The following is a 20,864-nucleotide window of genomic DNA, read 5'->3' as shown; positions in this document are numbered from 1 at the left end:
GCAACAAACATTTTTGTCAAGTCTGCACAAACCCTTGTAGAAAAGCAGCCTTGTAAATCTGTAAATGTAGTACTAGCTGATGGAACAGCGCATGAGTCAGCTGGAAAGGGTAGTGTGAATATCAACTGTTTAAGTACCAAGTTTACCAATGTTTTATGTGTACCAAGCTTAGAAAATAATTTGCTTTCAGTTACAAGTCTTGTTAAGCAGGGATTTAAAGTAACCTTTTCTGGTTCAGGCTGTAGAATAGAGAAAGCTGGAAAAGTGGTTACAGCGTCGCTACAAAATGGTTTGTTTGTTTTGAAAGACCAGCTAGTAAGTGAGTCTGGGGCATGTGTTAAAGCCTGTAATAGAGCCTTGCATGATGAGTGCCAGCATCTGTGGCATCGTCGTTTGGGGCATGCCAATTTCCGCAGTATTGCAAAAATGCCAGAATTAAGCAAGGGAATTAAAATGAAAAAATGTTCAGTTTTTCTAGACTGCAATACCTGCAAGGAGTCTAAAAGTAAGCGAGGGTCTTACCCTGAAAGTACTAGAATTAGCAAGAGGCCATTTGCTTTAGTACATTCAGACCTTTGTGGGCCATTTGCAGAGTCTGAAGGAGGAGCAAAGTTTTTTTTGGTTCTTGTGGATGATTATAGCCGGTATACTTGGGTATATTTGTTAAAACACAAAAGTGAAACTGGTCAACTGATTAAGAATTGGATCAACTATATAGAAAGGCAGTTTCCTTACAAAGTTACCCAGTTACAAAGTGACCGTGGAGGCGAGTTCATGTCTGAAGCCCTCCAAGTTTGGTTGAAAAAGCGTGGTATTTGTCACCGTAAATCGTGTCCTTTTTCACCTGAAGAAAATTCAGTTGCAGAACGCAAGATAAGATCTTTACAAACAATGTTAGATTCAATGCTATGTGATTCTGGCCTATCCAGGAAGTATTGGGGAGAAGGAATTCTGTGTGCTAACTACATACAGAACAGATTGTTTCATTCTACCATAAACAACACCCCTCATTTTTTGCTTTATGGAAAAAAACCCTTTTTGGACCATGTTAAAACTTTTGGTTGCTGGGCTTGGGTTCACATCCCAAAAGGACAGAGAAGGAAAGGTGAGCCCAAGGCAAAGAAACTTAGGTTTGTTGGCTATCAAACTTGGTCAAAGGGGTATCGTTTTGCACTAGGGCGTGGCAGAGTTGTAATATCAAGACATGCAGAGTTTTGTGAGCAAGATGGTTGGGTTCGTTTACATGGAAATTCAGAAGTTATGTTATATTCTGATAATACAGATAAATTTGTGAAATCTGAGGAAGATAAGCCACAAATTAAAGAAAGTTCTGAAAGTGACAGTGATGAGGATTCAGGGGATGAGGATCCCAGTACACAATCTCCTAAAGCTGAACCAATTTCTCCTGAGCAGGATGAATCAGAAGGGGAAGATAGTTCAGAGGGGGAGAGTGTTCAAGTTAGAAGGTCACAAAGAAGCAATAAGGGGGTACCTCCAGAAAGGTTTACTATACAAGAAGCTAAAACTGTTGATGTGAAAAAGGAACCTCGTGATTATGAGGAAGTTTTAAAGTTACCACACCAGGAAATAGTAAGGTGGAAAAATGCAATGAAAGCAGAAATGAAATCTTTAGCAGAACACGATGTCTTTACCATTGAGCCATTGCCAGAAGGAAAAAAGGCAGTGGGCTGTAGATGGGTGTATAAAATAAAACACTTGGCAGGTGGTGATGTTAAGTACAAAGCCAGACTGGTAGCACAAGGCTTTACTCAAAGAAAAGGTGAAAGCTTTGATGAAACCTTTTCTCCTACTGCAAGGAGTGAAAGTGTACGCTTATTGTTAGCTCTTGCAGCACAACGTGGGTTTAAGGTAAACCATTTTGATATTGAAACAGCTTATCTTAACGCAAATCTGCAAGAAGAAATTTTTATGAATCAAGCGCCAGGTTTTGAGGCAGGAGAACAGAATTCTGTATATAGGCTGAACAAAGCAATTTATGGGCTCAAACAGTCAGCTAGAAATTGGAACGAATGTCTTGATAATGCTTTAAAAAATCTTGGTTTTAAAAGAAGCTTAGCTGATAACTGCTTATACACTAAAGGAAAGGGTGATAAACAAGAATTGTGTTTGTGTTATGTTGATGATTTGCTTTACTCTACAAAAGGTGACAAGCAAGTGAAAAAATTTGCAGAACAACTAAGAAAGGAATTTAAAGTAAGAGATTTGGGGCCAGTAAAAAATTATCTCGGTTTAGAAATTCAAAGAACAAACGATGGAAGTTTTTTGTTGAGTCAAAAAGACAAAATAGTGGAGTTACTTGAAAGAAACAATATGCAAAACTGCAAGGGAATAAAAACCCCAATGGAAATAGGTTTTTTCAAAAATGAAGAAAAATGCACAGAACCTGTAAATCCTGAAATGTACCATTCAATAATTGGAAGTTTATTATACATTTCATTGTGGAGCAGACCAGATTTGAGTTATGCAATTGGAATACTAAGCAGACTAGTAAGCTGTCCTACAGAAAATGCCTGGAAAGGTTTAAAACGTATTTTCCGGTATCTAAAGCAAACACTTGATTATTGTTTAAAATTACCATCTTCAGGGTCCACAAAATTGCAGTGTTACGTGGACAGCGATTGGGCCAACCTGCCTGATAAAAAATCAATTTCTGGAATGGTATTTCAATTTGGAGATTCTTTAGTAGGATGGAAATCCAAAAAACAAACTATAGTGGCCACATCATCAACTGAAGCCGAATACTGTGCATTGTCGGAATTATGTAATGAAGTAAAATTTTATGTTCAGATCCTCAAGAATATAGACGTAGAGTGTAATTATCCTATTCAAGTTATGTAAGATAATCAAGCCGTAATAACCTTGTCTGGATCTGACCTGTTTAGAAACAAATCAAAGCATTTAGAAATTAAATACCAAAATGTAGCTGAAAATGTAAAACAGAACCAGATAATGCTGAAGTATTGTGAAAGTACACAAAATGTGGCGGATGTATTTACAAAAGCGTTAACCCTTGAAAAACATACACGACTGGTAACAAAGTTGGGAGTTGCAGTGTGTGATATGTAAATATGTTCTTTTCTGTTTAAAATACTATTGTTTCTGTTTGAATGAGAGGGGGTGTTAGAGGACATTCGGCACAGAAACATGTGTGTATACCTTTAAGAAGTTTCTGGGATTAATTGGCTGCAGGTGACCGTTGCTATAAAGGAAAAAGCTGAGTTTTGTTGCCTTGCCTGCAGGAATAACATCCACCAGAGCTTGTGTTTATTTGTTTAGTAATAAAGTCTTTGTTTTTCCGTTTGGTGTTTTTACACCTATGTCTCCTGGAGTCACTCTGTCCTCTGCCACCGGCTGGCATCCCCCTCCAATACTGACATATAGAGATCATTCCAAGTCTGGTGGTTCAAGAAGGTTCTGGTGGTTTTGCTCTGTGTGATTCAAAGCTGATGTTTTCTCTAGCTGGAACATTTTACCTGATAAGGGAGTTTCCTTTCTGCTGAGAGCAGGGGGTGGGATCAGTTGTTATGAGATTATGCTGAACCTTCCTTGTTTTGGGAACCAGAAGAAGCTGGCTTAAACTGGAGTGAGCCAAGCTTGTTATCCAGTCCCAAGGTTACTCTGGCCCTGAATTGTTTATAAATCACAGTCTTGAAAGGTGCCTGGTCCCACTTCCTATTCTGCTATTCTCTACTCTGCTTGTGTCTTTCTTATTAGAGTGCTGTTTTGCTATGCTGTGTTAGGGTTTTACTGTAAATTCAGTTTTTGGATAGTCATGCTTCTTTGCCTTCTGTACTAAATTTATCTGCTGAATGGATTTTTTGCTGCCTCTGAGTGTTTTTTTCCTATTCTGCTAACTATATGTCGGACTTGGAGATCATTATGGAGGAGCAAGATCGGCGACCGAAAGCCCTCAGCCGCCTTGGCCCTGTAGACCTGAAGGAGCGTCTCCACCCCCATCCTTCACTCTGAACACTGAGGTCCTCCTCTGAGGTCCTCCTGCTGGTCCCCTCTCTGTGATAAGTGAGGGTACAGGGAAGCAGGCAGAGGGCCTTCTCGGTGGTGGCGCCCGCCCTGTGGAACGCCCTCCCTTCAGAGGTCAAGGAAATGAACAACTACCTGACATTTGGAAGACAGCTGAAGGCAGCCCTGTGTCAGGAGGTTTATAACGTTTGATGTTTTCCTGTATTTTATATGTGCTGTAACCTGCCCAGAGTGGCTGCGGAAACCCAACCAGGTGGGCAGGGTATAAATACTACAATTATTATTCTTTTGTGATTTTTTTGTAGTTATTTTGGAATTTGTACTGCAATATTAGCTCAAGAAATGTTATGGGTGGAGAAAATCACAGGGTTGCCATAAACTATAATCCCACCCACGAACTCTCATTCACACACAGTTTGTAAATTTGGGGAGGTCACACACCTCACCTGTGCTAATACTGGCAGTCTCTGGCCTGCACAGGCACACCCGGTGTGTAGAGCCTCCAGCCCCAGGCACTGTCTATCCTGAAAATGGGTCCTGTGACTGGGAAGATTCATGTAGTCGCTGTCATCAGATGCTGAAGGATTGTATCTCAGCTTGTCAGTCACTCTGACATTGGCTACAAAGAATAAGAGGAACAGAAATGCTTTTGAGGTGCAACTTCTGTATCAGCCCTGAGAGCCATTCCATGGACTCTGCACCCGTTTCTGATGACAGGTGTACATTATCCTCACCCTCAGTGGAAAAGACAATAAAGATGGAAGCCTGAGAGAGAGGAAAAGGTTTCTGGCTGCTTCCTGGGTGGGATTGCGGAAACCAAGAGCCGCTTCTGAGAAGGCCTCCCCCCTCCCCTCTTCCTCTCGGGATTTCCTCTCCTCTCCAGGGGACCAGTGGTTGGACTGGGCAGAATGGCTGCGTCTGGACAGGGCAGGGGATTATGGGGTGGGAAGAGGGGGGAGATTGCAGGAAGGAAAAGGTGGGGGGACAGGACCCCCACTTTCCAGGGATCCCTCTTTGGTCGCCTTGAAGGGGTGGCCGATTCTTGGGCGGGAGGGAGAAGCCAAGGCGGCCCCTCCGGAGATTCATCGTGGGCGTTATGATGGAGACTTCTCTCCAAAGACAGGTCTTCCTCTCCCCCCCCCCCATTGCTGCATTTCCCTGACCCGGGGATGCCCCCTCCCTTCTCCCCCCACTTCCATGACCCCCTCTCTTTCTCCCGGAGTCTCCCCTGCACCCAGAGGCCCCCTTGGCTCACCCCTTGCCAAACGCAACCCATCTCACAGTCCCTATTGCCCCCCCCAAGACGAGCCGGGGAGGGACAGGGGGGTCTCTATCCAGGCGCCTCCCGCACCTCTTAACCCTTTCCTGGCCCGCTTCTCCGCGCCCCAGGGAGTCCTCGTGGGTGGGCGCCCCATCTCCGCCCCTTGGCAGCACGCATGCCGGGATCCAGGCCCCACGGAAGGGGCTCGGGGGAGCTGGAGGGGTCTCTGGGTCCTCGTCTCCTCCCTCCTCCTCCCCCCGCCCTTGCCCCCCCATCCCTGAGTCTCCCCTTCACCCAGAGCCCCCTTGGCTCACCCCTCGCCAGGCGCAACCCATCTCTCCGTCCCTATTGCCCCCTCCCAAGACGAGCAAGGGGGGACAGGGGGGGTCTCTATCCTGGCTTCTCTCCGCGCCCCAGGGATGCCTGCGCGGGGGAAACGGGGCCAGGGAGTCCTCGTGGGTGGGCGCCACACGTCCACCCCTGCGAGGAAAGCCCCCTTGGCAGCACGCGTGCCGGGATCCAGGCCCCACGGAAGGCGCTTTGGGGAGCTGGAGGGGTCTCTGGGTCCTTTTCTCCCCCCTCCCCCCCCCCCGCGACCCCTTTACCTCTTTCTCCTCGCTCCCGATTCTCCTTTCCTTTCCTGCAACATCCACGGGGGGGGGATTTACCTGCCGCCCCTCCGCCCCTTTGAGAACGCGCGCGCACCTAGAGCTACGGCGCAGAGGAGCCACTTGCGGGAGAAGCAGGCAGTTTGGGAGGGGGCTCACCCCCCCCCCGACATTCCTGGAGCAGAAGCCGGATTGGAGGAGGAGGAGGAGGAGCAATGTATTGGGGGCGGGATTTGGGATGGTGGGGGCGGGGTGAGAGGAGGAGGTGCCGGGAGGGGAGGGAAGGTTTGAGTGGGGGGGAGGAGAGGAAGGTTTCCCCCCCTTGTGGATTGGAGAGCGGGGGAGGGGCTAGAATCCTAGAGTTGGAAGAGACCACCAGGGCCATCGAGTCCAACCCCCTGCCAAGCAGGAAACCCCATCAGAGCACTCCTGACATATGGTTGTCAAGCCTCTGCTTAAAGACCTCCAAAGAAGGAGACTCCACCACACTCCTTGGCAGCAAATTCCACTGTCAAACAGCTCTTACTGTCAGGAAGTTCTTCCTAATGTTTAGGTGGAATCTTCTTTCTTGTAGTTTGGATCCATTGCTCCGTGTCCGCTTCTCTGGAGCAGCAGAAAACAACCTTTCTCCCTCCTCTATGTGACATCCTTTTATATATTTGAACATGGCTATCATATCACCCCTTCACCTCCTCTTCTCCAGGCTAAACATGCCCAGCTCCCTTAGCCGTTCCTCATAAGGCATCGTTTCCAGGCCTTTGACCATTTTGGTTGCCCTCCTCTGGACACGTTCCAGTTTGTCAGTGTCCTTCTTGAACTGTGGTGCCCAGAGAGCTAATCCCGGAGATCCAGCTGCCAAGTGGGTCCCGTCCCTCCTACAAGGTTTGCATTGCAACATCCTCCCCTCCCCCACCCCACGAGCCAGTGGCGTAGCGTGGGGGGTGCCAGGGGTGCCAGCCGCACCGGGCGCAACATCTGGGGGGGCGCGAGTCCAGAGGGAAGGGACAAGCAATCGAGGCTTGGTTGGGGTGGGGGGTCATCGTCTCTGTTTGGCCGGCCCCCCTCGAGGAAGCGGGAACCTCTCCAAGGCGCAGCGCGCCGTTGGTGGAGGGAAGAGAGCCGCGCAGCAGCAGCAGCAAAGCCGGGAGGAGGAGGAGGTGGAGGCGCCGCCTGCCGCAGGATCCGATCCGAGCCTGCTAATCGCTTGCTGGGAATTAAGCGCCTCAAAGAGGCAAAGGAAGAGGTGGAGCCGCTGGCCCGGCCGGGAGGAAGCTGGAGAGAGCAGCGCGCCTGGGCACAGCGAGGTTGGGTAGGTGCCAGGCCGGCCCCCCTGCACCGCCACACTACAACACTGCATGCAACAGCTGCTCTCTGAGGACATTGCCTTTGATGCCACAGATTTATTTATGTTTGTTTATTACATTTATATGTCACCTTTATATTCCAAGCATATCAACATGGTTCTCCTCCTCCCCATTTCATCCTCACATCAACCCTGTGAGGTAGGTTAGGCTAAGATGATAACCGGCCCAAGGTCACCCAGGGAGCTTCATGGCTGAGTGGGGATTTAAACCCAGGTCTCCCAGGTCATAGTCTAGCACTCTAACCATTGCGTCAGTTCCCTTCATTGGTCATCTTGTACCTTACAGCCTTTGGCCAAAGCAATTACTATTTTGGGAAATGTAAAGCTAGGCACTGTAACATCAACATAGCTTCCTTACATTGTCATAACTTGGAGTTATTCTGACATATGGGACTCAGCAGCAATCATATCCTGCCAGTATAACTTGAGGATAGAATTGCCCCATACATAGGAGCCAACTCCTAGGGGCTGAGGTCCCTTCCCCCCATAAAATATTTGAGGGCCCCCACAAAGTTAATGGGCATTGTCATTCAAATAGTGTGTGTGTGTGTGTGTGTGTGTGTGTGTGTGTGTTGCATCATGTGATCGATTATGCAGGGCTTACCTGTCCCCACCCTCATGTTTTATCCAAGTTGGCACCCCTGGTTCCATATATTAGTTAAACCATACTGGGTGCAAAACAGATTGCATATTGCACGCAGGGCTGTTGGGACAAAAAGCAAATTGCGTCTGTTCCCCCATTTAAAAATAAAAGCCAGAGTTGTTTGGGAAAGCAAGTCCCCTATGCAGCAGAGAGCAGAAGTAAAGAGATATGTGGTAGTCGTTATATTGGCAGAGATAAATTTAGCTTCTTTGGCACCAATTGGCCGACCATGCCCAGGAGAAAAGCCTCTGGTTTCTTCAGAAAGGTATATTTAAATACCTTTTTAATTTCGTTATAAATCAGCTCCCAGAATGTCTTAATCCTTGGGCATGTCCACCAAAGGTGAAAGAATGTGCCTTCAGTCTCGTTACATTTCCAACATTTATTGTCGGGCAAATGGTATATTTTTGCAAGCTTGACTGGTGTCATGTACCACCTGTATATCATTTTCATAATATTCTCTCTTAGGGCATTACATGCCGTAAATTTCATACCTGTGGTCCATAACTGTTCCAAGTCGGCCATCATTATGTTATGTCCAACATCTTGTGCCTCTTTAATCATAGCTGATTTCACCGTTTCATCCTGAGTGTTCCATTTCAACAGCAAGTTATACATTCTTGACAAATTCTTAATTTTTGAATCTAACAATTCTGTTTCCAATTTTGATTTTTCCACCTGGAAACCAACTTTTTTGTCCAAATTGTATGCCCCCATTATTTGATGTTGGAGCCAGCCAGTCAAGTGGTTTAGCATAGCATAGAAAGAAGACACAATGAGGCAGCGAGTATTTTCATAATACTGGAGTGCAGCTCCTTTCAGCCTTTCTCCTCCAGCAACTTTTTATTATCTCCTTTGTTCTCCCAGCCGCATGGCCGTTTTCCAAAGTCTCCTGTTACCTCATCCGGTCAAGGCTTGACACTCCCCTCTCCGTATAAGGTAATCATTGCCCAGAGGAATGTCAGGGGGCCCATGCAGTTTTTACAAGCCTCTGCCTTGGCTGGATGACTCCCACATGCCCTCTTTCTTTATTTTATTAATCAGAGGCATAAATGTCCATTCCAGTATGATTATATTGAGTGCAATAAGCGAGTCTTGTGAAACCGAAAGCGGGCCGCGGACTGGACAACCATGCAGTACATATAGAGATTAAAGAAGGAATACATTGAATACAGCAACACAAAATAATGCAAATAACTACTATAATGATCACTAAAATTAATAAATGTCGAAGCCAACTTCCATCCGGAAGCCAAGAACATAAGAATTCTGATTCCAAGCTGCATGGTAGGCTTCCTTTATAGTTTATTAGCCATGCACTCGTGTCACTCCTACAGCACTGAGATTGGTCACTGTATGTTCCTGTAAGAGAACAAGAGCTATTAAACATGAATTTCAATGTATATTGACAGTTTGGATATATGCCCCATGATTCTTTCCCCTCTCTAATTTGAAAACAAATGGGGGCAGGCTCATGGAGGGTCAATTGTACTGGAGGCCAAAAAGTTTGGTTAGGTGATATAACATTTGTAAATTGAAAAGATCCATTAATAGGCACACCATGAAGCATTATGCCTGAGTGGCTGGCAAAAGGGGGCATGTGCATACATAACCAACATTTAGAAGCATGCAATAAACTAGTAAATTTAATCATATCTTGCACAAAAATATTATTCCTCCATATCTTATGATAATTTTCTCCCCTAAAAGTCTTATTCCACAAAGCTGTTCTTATAGTTCGAGAGTGGCTGAGCCGTGGATGCTGCCAGCCAGAGTAGGATTCTGATGACTGCGGCTTGCCAGCTGATAAGATGAAATATGGTGGTTTCAACTGGACTGGGTCGTCTGCTTCTCTTCCTTGTATAACGGTGAAAGAAAGAATGGCAAGGCAAATGATGAGGAAGGCAAACACTGCCAGATGCAGTTCGTGTGTAGCACCTCTAGGTGGCGCATGCGGAAAGGTTTCGATGCTTCATCCACAAAATGTTGACAAAGTGTAGGGGAGTTCCGCATGCTGTGAGGCAGGACAACCCACTGATATCGCTGGGTGGGCTGCGAATTGTTATATACTTGCAAGGTAAAAGCAAACCGTTCCTGTCTGCTGGAGCCAATGGGATGAAAGTGGTTCAATGTGGCCGAAAGTCAATTGTTCAGAAATAAGCTGTTCAGAAACGAGATGGTGCCATTGCTGCGGATTTTTCTTTTGGTGGAGGCCACTGTTCTACCCACACAGAGGTATCGCTTATCTTGGTTTGCCACGCTGGAAATGTTGTATCGGTGGCTACAGGCTGGTTTTTATTTTGCGCTGCCACCAGCAGATGAGCTGCTGTACCTACAGACTGACAAATGCGAAGCATGGCTGCTGTGTCTGTGGCAGGATTGTGTATTATCGGTTGTAACGCAACCTTACAATCCTCATTTGCACTTTCAAAGGCCAATTGTTTGATAATTATTTGTTTGGCTTCAGGATTTTCAATTTGTCTACTCACTGCTGTAATCAGCCTGTCCATAAAGGAAGAATATGATTCTCTAGGTTCTTGTCTGATTGAACCCCACCTAGACTGAATACTGGAGGGTTCAGGAATTTTTCTCATTGCTTGTTGAGCCCAAGAGCAGTATCCCTCAATAAGATCTGCAGCAGTGTGGCTTGCACTGAAGCCTGAGCATAGGGCCCACGCCCCATCATAGCATCCATCACATCTGCGAGGGTAAGATTAGGATTATTCCCTCTTGCTTGTTGCAGTAAAGCAGGAGCATAAGCACGACAGGCGATTTCCCATTCATGGGCAAACAATACACCTGCTGATGGGGGTAACATTGTACGTGCCAAAAGCTTGATGTCATCTGGAACCAACAGCTGGGCTAATGTGGCTTCCAAAAGAGCTTGTGTAAATGGAGCTTGCAGTCCATTTGTCCAAACTGACAATTGTAGCACTTTCAAGATTTTAAAGTCAAAAGGTTGGTACTGGGCTTGAGTTCCTGCTGGAGCACCAGCAGGGGGCACAATAACAGGGAATGCCATGGTATCCTGTGATAAGGAACAGGCAAGTACTGCATGTTGAAAGGGGGTAGCTTGTTCTGCCGCTGAAAGAGCAGGGTCATTTTCAGCCAGACCACTGTATTTTTGCAGGATTGAGTCCTCTGGTGAGGAACTGTAATCCGCAGGTTTGGGGTCTGGGGGTGCTGGCAAAGCAAGTGCTGGAACACATGGCATAACAGCATGCTGAATTAATGAAGCTGAAGGTTGTTTTGGCAATGTAGCCATGGAGATATTTTTTGGTGATAAAGAGCCCATAGCATAACGAATTTTACACCAAGCATTTAAAATTCGAACACCAAAACTGGGATGTCCATGAAAATGTGCTCCGATCTTATCCCATTGTGTTAGTTCCCATGTGCCCTCTGCTGGAAACCAAGGACAATGCTCATCAATGGCAAGAATGAGCTGTATCAAATCACCCTCAGGAACTTCCAGTTTGTTGGGAGGAGAGGAGAAATTGTAAGTCTTTTAAAAATTTCTGTTGCGGAGATGACAGGGAATTGCCCATATTTCTAAAATCAATATAATAGGGATCGACTCACCAGGGATCCGTAGATGAAATCAGCGCTGCGTAACCTTTCCGGGCGCAATGAGTCGATGATTGAGAAGCCTCTTACAGTTTCCTTTGAAGTTTGAAGTCAGCCTCCCACTGCTTCCTATAACCTTTGAAGTCCGTCTCAACTGCTTTCTTTAGTCAGCCTCTTTTCTTTTAAGTTTTCCTCTTCTTTTAATTGAGCTTCAGAGAGGGCACCACTTGTTGGAGCCAGCCAGTCAAGTGGTTTAGCATAGCATAGAAAGAAGACACAATGAGGCAGCGAGTATTTTCATAATACTGGAGTGCAGCTCCTTTCAGCCTTTCTCCTCCGGCAACTTTTTATTATCTCCTTTGTTCTCCCAGCCGCATGGCCGTTTTCCAAAGTCTCCTGTTACCTCATCCGGTCAAGGCTTGACACTCCCCTCTCCATATAAGGTAATCACTGCCCAGAGGAATGTCAGGGGGCCCATGCAGTTTTTACAAGCCTCTGCCTTGGCTGGATGACTCCCACAATTTGATAATAATGGAGCCAATCTCGCACTTTATTTTTCAATTTTTCAAAGCCCTACAATTTTATACTGTCTCCATCTTGATCCAGAATTTCCCAATATTTCGGCCATTTGGCCTCCATATTGAGTTTTTCTGAGCCTTCACTTCCATTGGTGACAACCATCTTGGGGTTTTCTTTTCTAACAAATCTTCATATCTTATCCAAACATTAAACAATGCTTTTCTAACAATATGATTTTTAAACGCCCTTGTACTTTTACCTTATCGTACCACAAATATGCATGCCAACCAAATGCATTATTGAAACCTTCTAGATCCAACACGTCAGTGTTTTCAAGAAGCAGCCATTCTCTCAGCCAGCAAAAAGCTGCTGATTCATAATAAAGTTTGAAGTCTGGCAGGGCAAATCCACCTCTTTCTTTAGCATCAGTTAGTATCTTGAATTTTATTTGAGGCTTCTTGCCCTGCCAAACAAATCTGGAAATATCTTTCTGCCACTTCTTGAAACAATCCATCTTATCCAAAATTTGTAATGTTTCAAACAAAAACAACATCCTTGGCAGCACATTCATTTTTATCACAGCAATTTGGCCTAACAATGATAACTTCAAATTTGTCCATATTTCTAAATCCTTTTTCACTTCAATCCAACATTTTTCATAATTATCCTTAAATAGATTCACATTTTTGGCAGTCATGTTAACCCCTAAATATTTCACGTTCTTAACCAGTGTTAGTCCTACAATCCAAAGTTAGTTTCAGTTTTCTGTTCCTATTTACTCCTTTTTAGAAACAGCCGGAGACTGTAGAAACAATGTACTTCTCTTCCTTAGCTAGCTGTCAGTGAACATTCTAAACGCTGTCAATGGACATTCCAAAAGACATCAGTCCTACTAGCAGCCCGTTTCCAGGGTCAGAGCGGCAGTATTCTAACTCTCTTCGCTCTCTCCTGCAGGCATACTCAGTCCACAACTCCCCCCCCTCTTCTCCTGCCCCCAAGGGGGGGTTAAATGTTCTTTACCATTGAAAGTTTAGTCTTTTACAAAAGGCTTTCCAAGGCTTCAGCTTGCAGCCTCATTGCTTCAGTCTATTTACAAAAGGGGAAGGCAGACTTCCTGTATTGAACCTCCCCGCTTCGATACCAAATTATACATTTAAAAATCCAATTCTCCCATTTCAGCTCTACTCACGGGTAATTACTTTAGAATCAAATTGTCCACAGGAAAAAGTCAGTGCTCTCCGGCAACAGCTATGTGGCTTCGCTCAGTGGAAAAAGCAGTCGATTCGAAGCACCGCGCCACTCACCCCACGTCGCTCCGGACCCCCTAAACCGGGTTCCCCGCGAGTAGGGGAGGCGCAAAGGGTGCCCGCCGAATCCCATGTTCACAGGCTTCTCCCACATGTGATTTTTAGCGGGTCTCCGCCTTTGCTGTGATGGCAAGACCCAAATTCCCATGGGGCAAATTCCTCCCAATCAGAGGAATTCTGCCATTACCGATGGCGCCAACCTGGAAGTCCCCCTCCTCTCCTCCCTTTGAGCCTGAACTGCTCTCTGCCCCAGACTCTTCCCGCTCACTAAACCCTGTTTCCTCCTCAGCTTGCAAAATCTCCCCTTCCGGTCTGCTCCCCTTTCTCCCTCTTTCTGCTCATCCCACACCAGTCGCTGGGCTCTGAGCCTTCTTCCCTTGTGGGTCCCCCAGCTGGTGCCTCCCCCCCCACCAGCCAGTCCATGACAACAGCAGCCACAGCATTGTGGTCCTCTGGTAGGAAAACTCCTGAGTAGAATGAGTGAATAAAAACTTCTGGGACTATGGAAAAATATTCTCTTTCCCAAACCCTAGAATAAGCAGGGGCTCCGGGGGTGCCCCATGGGCTTCATGAGTGAAGATGGGCCCCCCAGGAGACTTCCCTGGTCCCTGCAGCCCCTCCTTCCCCCTCTTGAAATTAGGCTGGGGGGGGGGGAATCTCCCATTCAATTTCACTATTTCAAGTTTTCTTCATGACCCGCAAGAGGCAGTGATGAGGTTCTGGTGAATAAGCAGTGCTTGGAGATCATGCAGTGGGAGAATGACAGAGTTTGGAGCAAAAACCAAAGGTACTTTCACTCCATACATCTAAATGGGTTCTCCCATGTGAGAGTCCCTAGATGTTCCTTAAATAAAGGTAAAGGGACCCCTGACCATTAGGTCCAGTCGCGGACGACTCTGGGGTTGCGGCGCTCATCTCGCTTTATTGGCCGAGGGAGCCGCCGTACAGCTTCCGGGTCATGTGGCCAGCATGACTAAGCCACTTCCGGCGAACCAGAGCAGTGTACGGAAACGCCATTTACCTTCCCGCCAGAGCGGTACCTATTTATCTATTTGCACTTCACATGCTTTCAAACTGCTAGGTTGGCAGGAGCTGGGACTGAGCAACGGGAGCTCACCCCATCACAGGGATTCGAACTGCTGACCTTCTGATTGGCAAGTCCTGGGCTCTGTGGTTTAACCCACAGTGCCACCCGCGTCCCTCTTCCTTAAATACTCCATTATAAATAAAGCACTTTTTGCAGTGTTTTCATTTAAACTGCTTCTCGTCTCTGAGTTTATTGATGGTCTGAAGGGTTTCAACTCTTAAACTTCTTCATGTCCATGAGTCTGTTGATTTTGAACTTCCACTAAGAGTGAACCTCTATATACTTTCCTGATATTTATATGGTTTGTCTTTTGTGTGAGTTTTTGACATAAATCAAGGGTTCCACTCTGACTGAAGCTCCTTCCTCAGTCCATACATTTAAACAGTTTCTCCCCTGTGTGTCTGCTGATGTTTTCTAAGATTTCCACTCTGAGTGAAGCTCTTTCCGCACTGCATGAATTTATATGGTTTTCCCCCTATGTGAGTCCGTTGATGTATAGGGAGGTGTCCACTCTGATTGAAGCTCTTTCCACACTCCATACATTTATATGGTTTCTCCCCTGTGTGAATCCGTTGGTGTGTTCTAAGATATCCTCTGTTACTAAAGCTCTTTCCACACTCGATACATTTAAATGGTTTCTCCCCTGTGTGAGTCCGTTGATGTAGTCTAAGGCTTCCACTATCACTAAAGCTCTTTCCACACTCGATACATTTATATGGTTTCTCCCCTGTGTGAGTCCGTTGATGTGTTCTAAGATATCCTCTGTTACTAAAGCTCTTTCCACACTCGATACATTTATATGGTTTCTCCCCTGTGTTGATGTAGTCTAAGGCTTCCACTATCACTAAAGCTCTTTCCACACTCGATACATTTATATGGTTTCTCCCCTGTGTGAGTCCGTTGATGTGTTCTAAGGTGTGTACTCTGATTGAAGCTCTTTCCACACTCCATGCATTTAAATGGTTTCTCTCCTGTGTGAGTCCGTTGATGTTGTCTAAGGTTTCCATTATCACTAAAGCTCTTTCCACACTCGATACATTTATATGGTTTCTCCCCTGTGTGAGTCCGTAGATGTGTTCTAAGGTGTGCACTCTGATTGAAGCTCTTTCCACACTCCATGCATTTAAATGGTTTCTCTCCTGTGTGAGTCCGTTGATGATTTCTAAGGTTTCCACTCGAATTGAAGCTCTTTCCACACTCCATGCATTTAAATGGTTTCTCCCCTTTGTGAGTCCGTTGATGTTGTCTAAGGCTTCCATTTTCACTAAAGCTTTTCCCACACTCAATACATTTAAATGGTTTCTCCCCTGTGTGAGTCCGTTGATGTTGTCTAAGCTTTCCATTATCACTAAAGCTCTTTCCACACTCAATACATTTATATGGTTTCTCCCCTGTGTGAGTCCGTTGATGTAGTCTAAGGCTTCCACTATGACTAAATCTGTTTCCACACTCGATACATGTATATGGTTTCTCCCCTGTGTGAGTCTGTTGATGGGATCTAAGGTGTCCATTTTCACGAAAGCTCCTTCCACACTCGATACATTTATATGGTTTCTCCCCTGTGTGAGTCCGTTGATGTGTTCTAAGGCTTCCACTATTACTAAAGCTCTTTCCACACTCAATACATTTATATGGTTTCTCTCCTGTGTGAGTCCGTTGATGTAGTCTAAGGCTTCCACTATGACTAAATCTGTTTCCACACTCGATACATGTATATGGTTTCTCCCCTGTGTGAGTCCGTTGATGTTGTCTAAGACTTCCACTATCACTAAAGCTCTTTCCACACTCCATGCATTTATATGGTTTCTCCCCTGTGTGAGTCCGTTGATGATACCTAAGGCTTCCATTATCACTAAAGCTCTTTCCACATTCGATGCATTTATATGGTTTCTCCCCTGTGTGAGTCCGTTGATGATACCTAAGGCCTCCATTATCACTAAAGCTCTTTCCACACTCAATACATTTAAATGGTTTCTCCCCTGTGTGAGTCCGTTGATGTTTCCTAAGGCTTCCATTATCACTAAAGCTCTTTCCACACTCAATACATTTAAATGGTTTCTCCCCTGTGTGAGTCCGTTGATGGTTCCTAAGGCTTCCATTTACACTAAAGCTCTTTCCACACTCAATACATTTAAATGGTTTCTCCCCGGTGTGAGTCCGTTTGTGCACTTTAAGGTTTCCACTGTGACTGAAGTTCTTCCCACACTCCCTGCACTTATAACGCTTTCTCTCTGTGTGAGTCTGCTGGTGAGTCTTTCCGCACTCCATACCTTTAAGTGGGTTCTTTCCTTTTTCTGTTTGTTGATGTGAACTATGTGTGCTCATTCAGTGAAGCATATTCCACATTTCACACATTTTAATGGCTATTCCTAATGAAACGAAAGGTGCTCTGTCCCCTGCAATTCTGTCTTCTCCATCACCTTTTTCAGAGTGGGCAGAAAGGAAATCCTGTTTGGGTTTGAGGAAAGAGAACACAGAAAAAAAAGGACACATCAACCTCCATTAGCACCTTCTCTTATTTCAACATCTCCTACATTCTCCCATGTCCTACCCATGTTCCCAATTTTTAAGAAATGAAAATGGTATGATGTCAAATGGTAGTAATGCATCAGCAACCTTTCATAATCCTCAATCATCTTTAATAACACAGCATGATCTTAGAATACCGTTGTCCTCTGAGACTGCCTTTCTTTCTTTTTCTTCTCTTTTTTAAAAAACTTTTATTTTGCTTTAAATAGGTACATGTAAACAGGTACTTAGAAATATAGACAACCAAAATTACAAAGGAAAATTCCTTAATAGTAATGAAAAAAATGAAAAAGTCTACAAAAAATATTGAGGTACATGACACAGAACATAAGCAACTATGGGAAAGAAAAAAGAAAAAGAGAAAAAGAAAAAGAGAAAAAGAAAAAGAAAAATGAGCCTAAGCAGGAAAGCTCATCTATTGTACATATCCGTCAAGCTCACAACAGATCATTATTCTTATCAATTCTCTCTATCTGCATTCCAAAGGAATCCCTCATCTTGGTATCAGGGAGCATTTCTCTATGCGGTATCATTCTAAACATAGCCAGGTCTTTCTTGTTGAGCCCTCGTCCCCTACATAATTATTTAAATATTCCCATTCTTATTTCACCATTTTTAAAGGTTTATCTCTTATTGCATCTGTCAGCTTTGCGAGCTCCAAGTACTCGCACAATTTGACTACCCATTCCTCTTTAGTGGGTATATTTTTATCTTTCCAGTGTTTTGCCACTACAACCCTTGCTGCTGACGTTGCGTACATAAATAGCCTAGTTTTGTTTTTGGGAATATTATCTGAAACCATTCCTAGTAAAAATTATATGGAGAGACGACCAATGAGTGACGCAAGCAAAAATCAAGTTAGTGGAATTTTTCGAGATAAATGGGAAACAAAATGCAGACATAAATGTAGTTTAGTAAAGCGTACATGAGGGGTCTTGGAATACAACAAATGGCTAGCCTGAAGAAGATAAAAGACAATAATATCCAAGAGCTAACTAACCAGATAAGAATTAATGAAAAAGAGTTGATCAAAAATCCAAAAAGTCATGAAATATTACAAAAAATAAATATTGCAATCCCATATCTCTAGTATATTAAATAAGGAAGTAGAAAATAAAATTAAATGGGGAAAACAAAGGTATTTTGAGTCCGCCAATAAGACCGGTAAGTTGTTAGCATGGATGATAAAGGAAAAGCAAACAAAAAAAGTTATAAATAAAATTTTGGACCAAGGAGAGGAAATAACAGACCCAGTAAAAATAAAAATAAAATTCTTAAACTTTTATAAAGATTTGTATAAACAAGAACATTTAGAGGTTAATAAAATGGAAGAGTATTTACAACAAAATAAATTACCAAGAATTGAAAAAGAAGAAGTTGAGGCCCTAAACTCCAATATAGAAATAGATGAAATGGCACAAGTAATAAAAAAATATGAAGAGTGGCAAATCGCCAGGTCTTGACGGAATCACATTAATGTACTATAAGAACCTTGAAGAAGTAATCCTCCCTATATTACAAAGAATAATGAATAATATACTGGGAGGGAAAGATATACCACAATCATGGAAAGAAGCACTGATCACTCTAATCCCAAAACAGGGAGTGGAGTTGACAGACATGAAAAATTATAGACCAATCTCCCTGTTGAATACAGACTATAAAATCTATGCTGGGGTGATGGCTAATAGATTAAAAGAGACTCTAAACAAATAATCAGCAGAGACCAGGTGGGCTTCTTACCAGATAGACATATAAAAGACAATACAAGAATAATAATTGACCCGTTGGAATATGTGGAAATGAAACCAAGTAAAAAAATGGCCATGTTATTGGTTGATGCAGAAAAAGCTTTTGATAGAGTATCATGGAATTTCCTATTGGAAACTTTCAAAGGTCTGGAGAAAATAATTAATGGAATTAGGGCGATATATGCTAACCAAAAAGCAAAATTGCTAATAAATAACGAGATCACCGAAGAGTTCAGCATCGAAAGGGGGCCAAGACAGGGGTGCCCTCTCTCCCCACTTCTTTTTATTGCCACCTTGGAACCACTTTTAATAGCAATAAGAAAGGATAAAAATATAAGAGGAATTAACCTAGGAACTCGATACTACAAAATTAAAGCCTTTGCCGATGATGTAATCGTAACCACTGAAAATTCAGTGGAAAGTATCCAAAAACCGCTTGCACAACTGGAAGAATTTGGGAAAGTCTCTGGGTTCAAACTGAATAAAGGAAAATCCAAATTATTAACGAAAAAGTTGGAACAAGAGGAACTGGAAAATACAACAGGTTTAAAGGTAGCCAATAAGGTAAATTATTTGGGGGTTTGGATCACCAATAAGAATATAAACTTATAGAAGGACAATTATATTGGGCATTGAATTACAAGAGGATCTGTCCTGGAGTGTCAACACAAGGGGGCTTATGAAGAAGGCGCAGCAGAGACTGTACTTTTTGAGAATTCTAAGGAAAAACCATCTTCCGCAGAAACTGCTGCTTGCCTTCTATCACTGTGCCATTGAGAGCGTGCTCACTTATGGCTTATGTGTGTGGTACGGAAGCTGTACTACCCAGGACAGGATGGGGTTGTGCAGAGTTGTGAAGGCAGCAGAGAGCATTGTTGGCTGCCCACTCTCCACCGTAGAGCAGATTTATGCCACAAGGTGCCAGAGGAAGGCACTGCACATAGTAAAAGATCCATCGCATCCTGGTCACTGCCTCTTCGAGCTCCTGCCGTTGGGACGGAGATACAGGACGATGAAGACAAGAACGAGCCGTCTCAAGAACAGCTTCTTCTCCAGAGCGATCTCGGCGCTGAATGGGAAGCCTGGACTTTGAAAGTCATCTAATCTTCTTTGCTGTGCTATACTGTATTGTTTAATTAGTGTTTTTATGGAGCAGTCAAGTAATTTCGTTGTCCCCGAAGGTGGCAATGACAATAAAGATATTATTATTATTATTATTATTATTATTATTATTATTATTATTATTATTATTATTATTATTTAGAAGTGGAAGGAAATAAAAAAAGAATTAGAGACTTGGGGAAAATTGAATTTATCCCTGTGGGGGAGAATATCCACAGTTAAAATGATGGTATTGCCAAAGATGATTTTTATGTTCCAAACAATACCTATAATTAGAGGCGTAAAGTGTTTTAAGGATTGGCAGAAAGACCTTGCCAAGTTTATTTGGCAAGGGGAAAAACCAGGCATAAAATTTAAGCTACTAACAGAGTTGAAGGGAAAAGGAGGCTTCGCGGTCCCTGACCTTAAACTGTACTTTGAGGCAGTGTGTTGGACATGGATTAAGGACTGGATATTAATTAAAAAAACGGAAGTCCTAGATCTGGAGGGATGGGATATTGTGTACGGGTGGCATGGCTACATAGGCTATGACAAGGTTAAATCCCGCAAAGGATTTTTAAATCACATTGTGAGAAGGGTATTATATGAAGTATGGGAGAGGAGTAACCAAAACACCATGGTGGCTGTCACCAATGGAATCTATGTCAGTTCACAGGATGAATATTGATACGGAGGGTGGGGCATGTCTTCTTCACCTTCTTCTTCGCTATAATATATCCATTGTCAATGTCAAAAGGGACTAAAATCTATAAAATTCATAGAAAATCAACGTGCCAATTTGCTCAATTTTTCTAGGACTCCATGACACCTCCCCTGTCCTCCATAATCCCTCAAGCAAGGTGTCAAGACCCTAATCCTGTCAAATCACTCTGCCAAGCCTTTCCTCTGGGCAATGCCAGGTGGCAGACTACCATTGTCTTCTCATCACCAGTACTCAGGATGTGCTTATCTGCGCATATCTCCAGCTCTGCATATTCCCCCCTCCCTCCTCCAAATGTTAATCTTGTGTAGCCCAACCTCTTCTTAATGTATTCATGATGTAACTGGGATGTTTTTTGCACTGTATTCTGGGACATGGAGGGAAGTTTCAAAAGTTCATGTCACC

General features: G+C 44.0%; 3 protein-coding genes and 1 long non-coding RNA gene across 18 annotated transcripts in view; 1 reads left to right on the top strand and 3 right to left on the bottom strand.

Moving 5' to 3' along the window:
* The window catches only part of LOC309378709 (uncharacterized protein), an 89,503-nt gene that overhangs the window by 17,793 nt on the left and 50,846 nt on the right, over window positions 1–20,864 (bottom strand). For 2 of the 15 annotated variants that reach the window (XM_081927297.1, XM_081927299.1), the window contains exon 2: window positions 4,444–4,621. The exons of 11 other annotated variants lie outside the window; for them this stretch is intronic. The gene's annotated coding sequence lies outside the window, so the exon portion shown is untranslated. Of the gene's footprint in view, window positions 1–4,443; window positions 4,622–5,577; window positions 5,817–5,868; window positions 5,986–20,864 lie in introns of those variants that run through there. 2 more of the 15 variants (XM_081927298.1, XM_081927300.1) reach the window with 2 other exon arrangements.
* Window positions 1–20,864, bottom strand: part of LOC309378719 (uncharacterized protein) — a 61,407-nt gene that overhangs the window by 38,798 nt on the left and 1,745 nt on the right. The window lies entirely within an intron of this gene.
* Window positions 8,961–10,963, top strand: LOC309378857. Its single transcript, XR_014172209.1, has 3 exons — window positions 8,961–10,095; window positions 10,411–10,763; window positions 10,836–10,963. It is a non-coding gene; the product is annotated as an uncharacterized lncRNA (long non-coding RNA).
* The window catches only part of LOC309378732 (uncharacterized protein), a 60,942-nt gene continuing 54,182 nt past the window's right edge, over window positions 14,105–20,864 (bottom strand). Inside the window, exon 4 of the mRNA XM_081927353.1 lies at window positions 14,105–15,957. Within this exon, the coding sequence (XP_081783479.1) occupies window positions 15,153–15,957 (805 nt within the window). The 3' untranslated portion in view covers window positions 14,105–15,152. The remainder of the gene's footprint in view (window positions 15,958–20,864) is intronic.

Source organism: Podarcis melisellensis (assembly GCF_964234715.1).
Source record: "Podarcis melisellensis genome assembly, chromosome: 10".
Classification (NCBI taxonomy): Eukaryota; Metazoa; Chordata; class Lepidosauria; order Squamata; family Lacertidae; genus Podarcis; species Podarcis melisellensis.
This window is presented reverse-complemented; position numbering and strand designations above follow the sequence as displayed.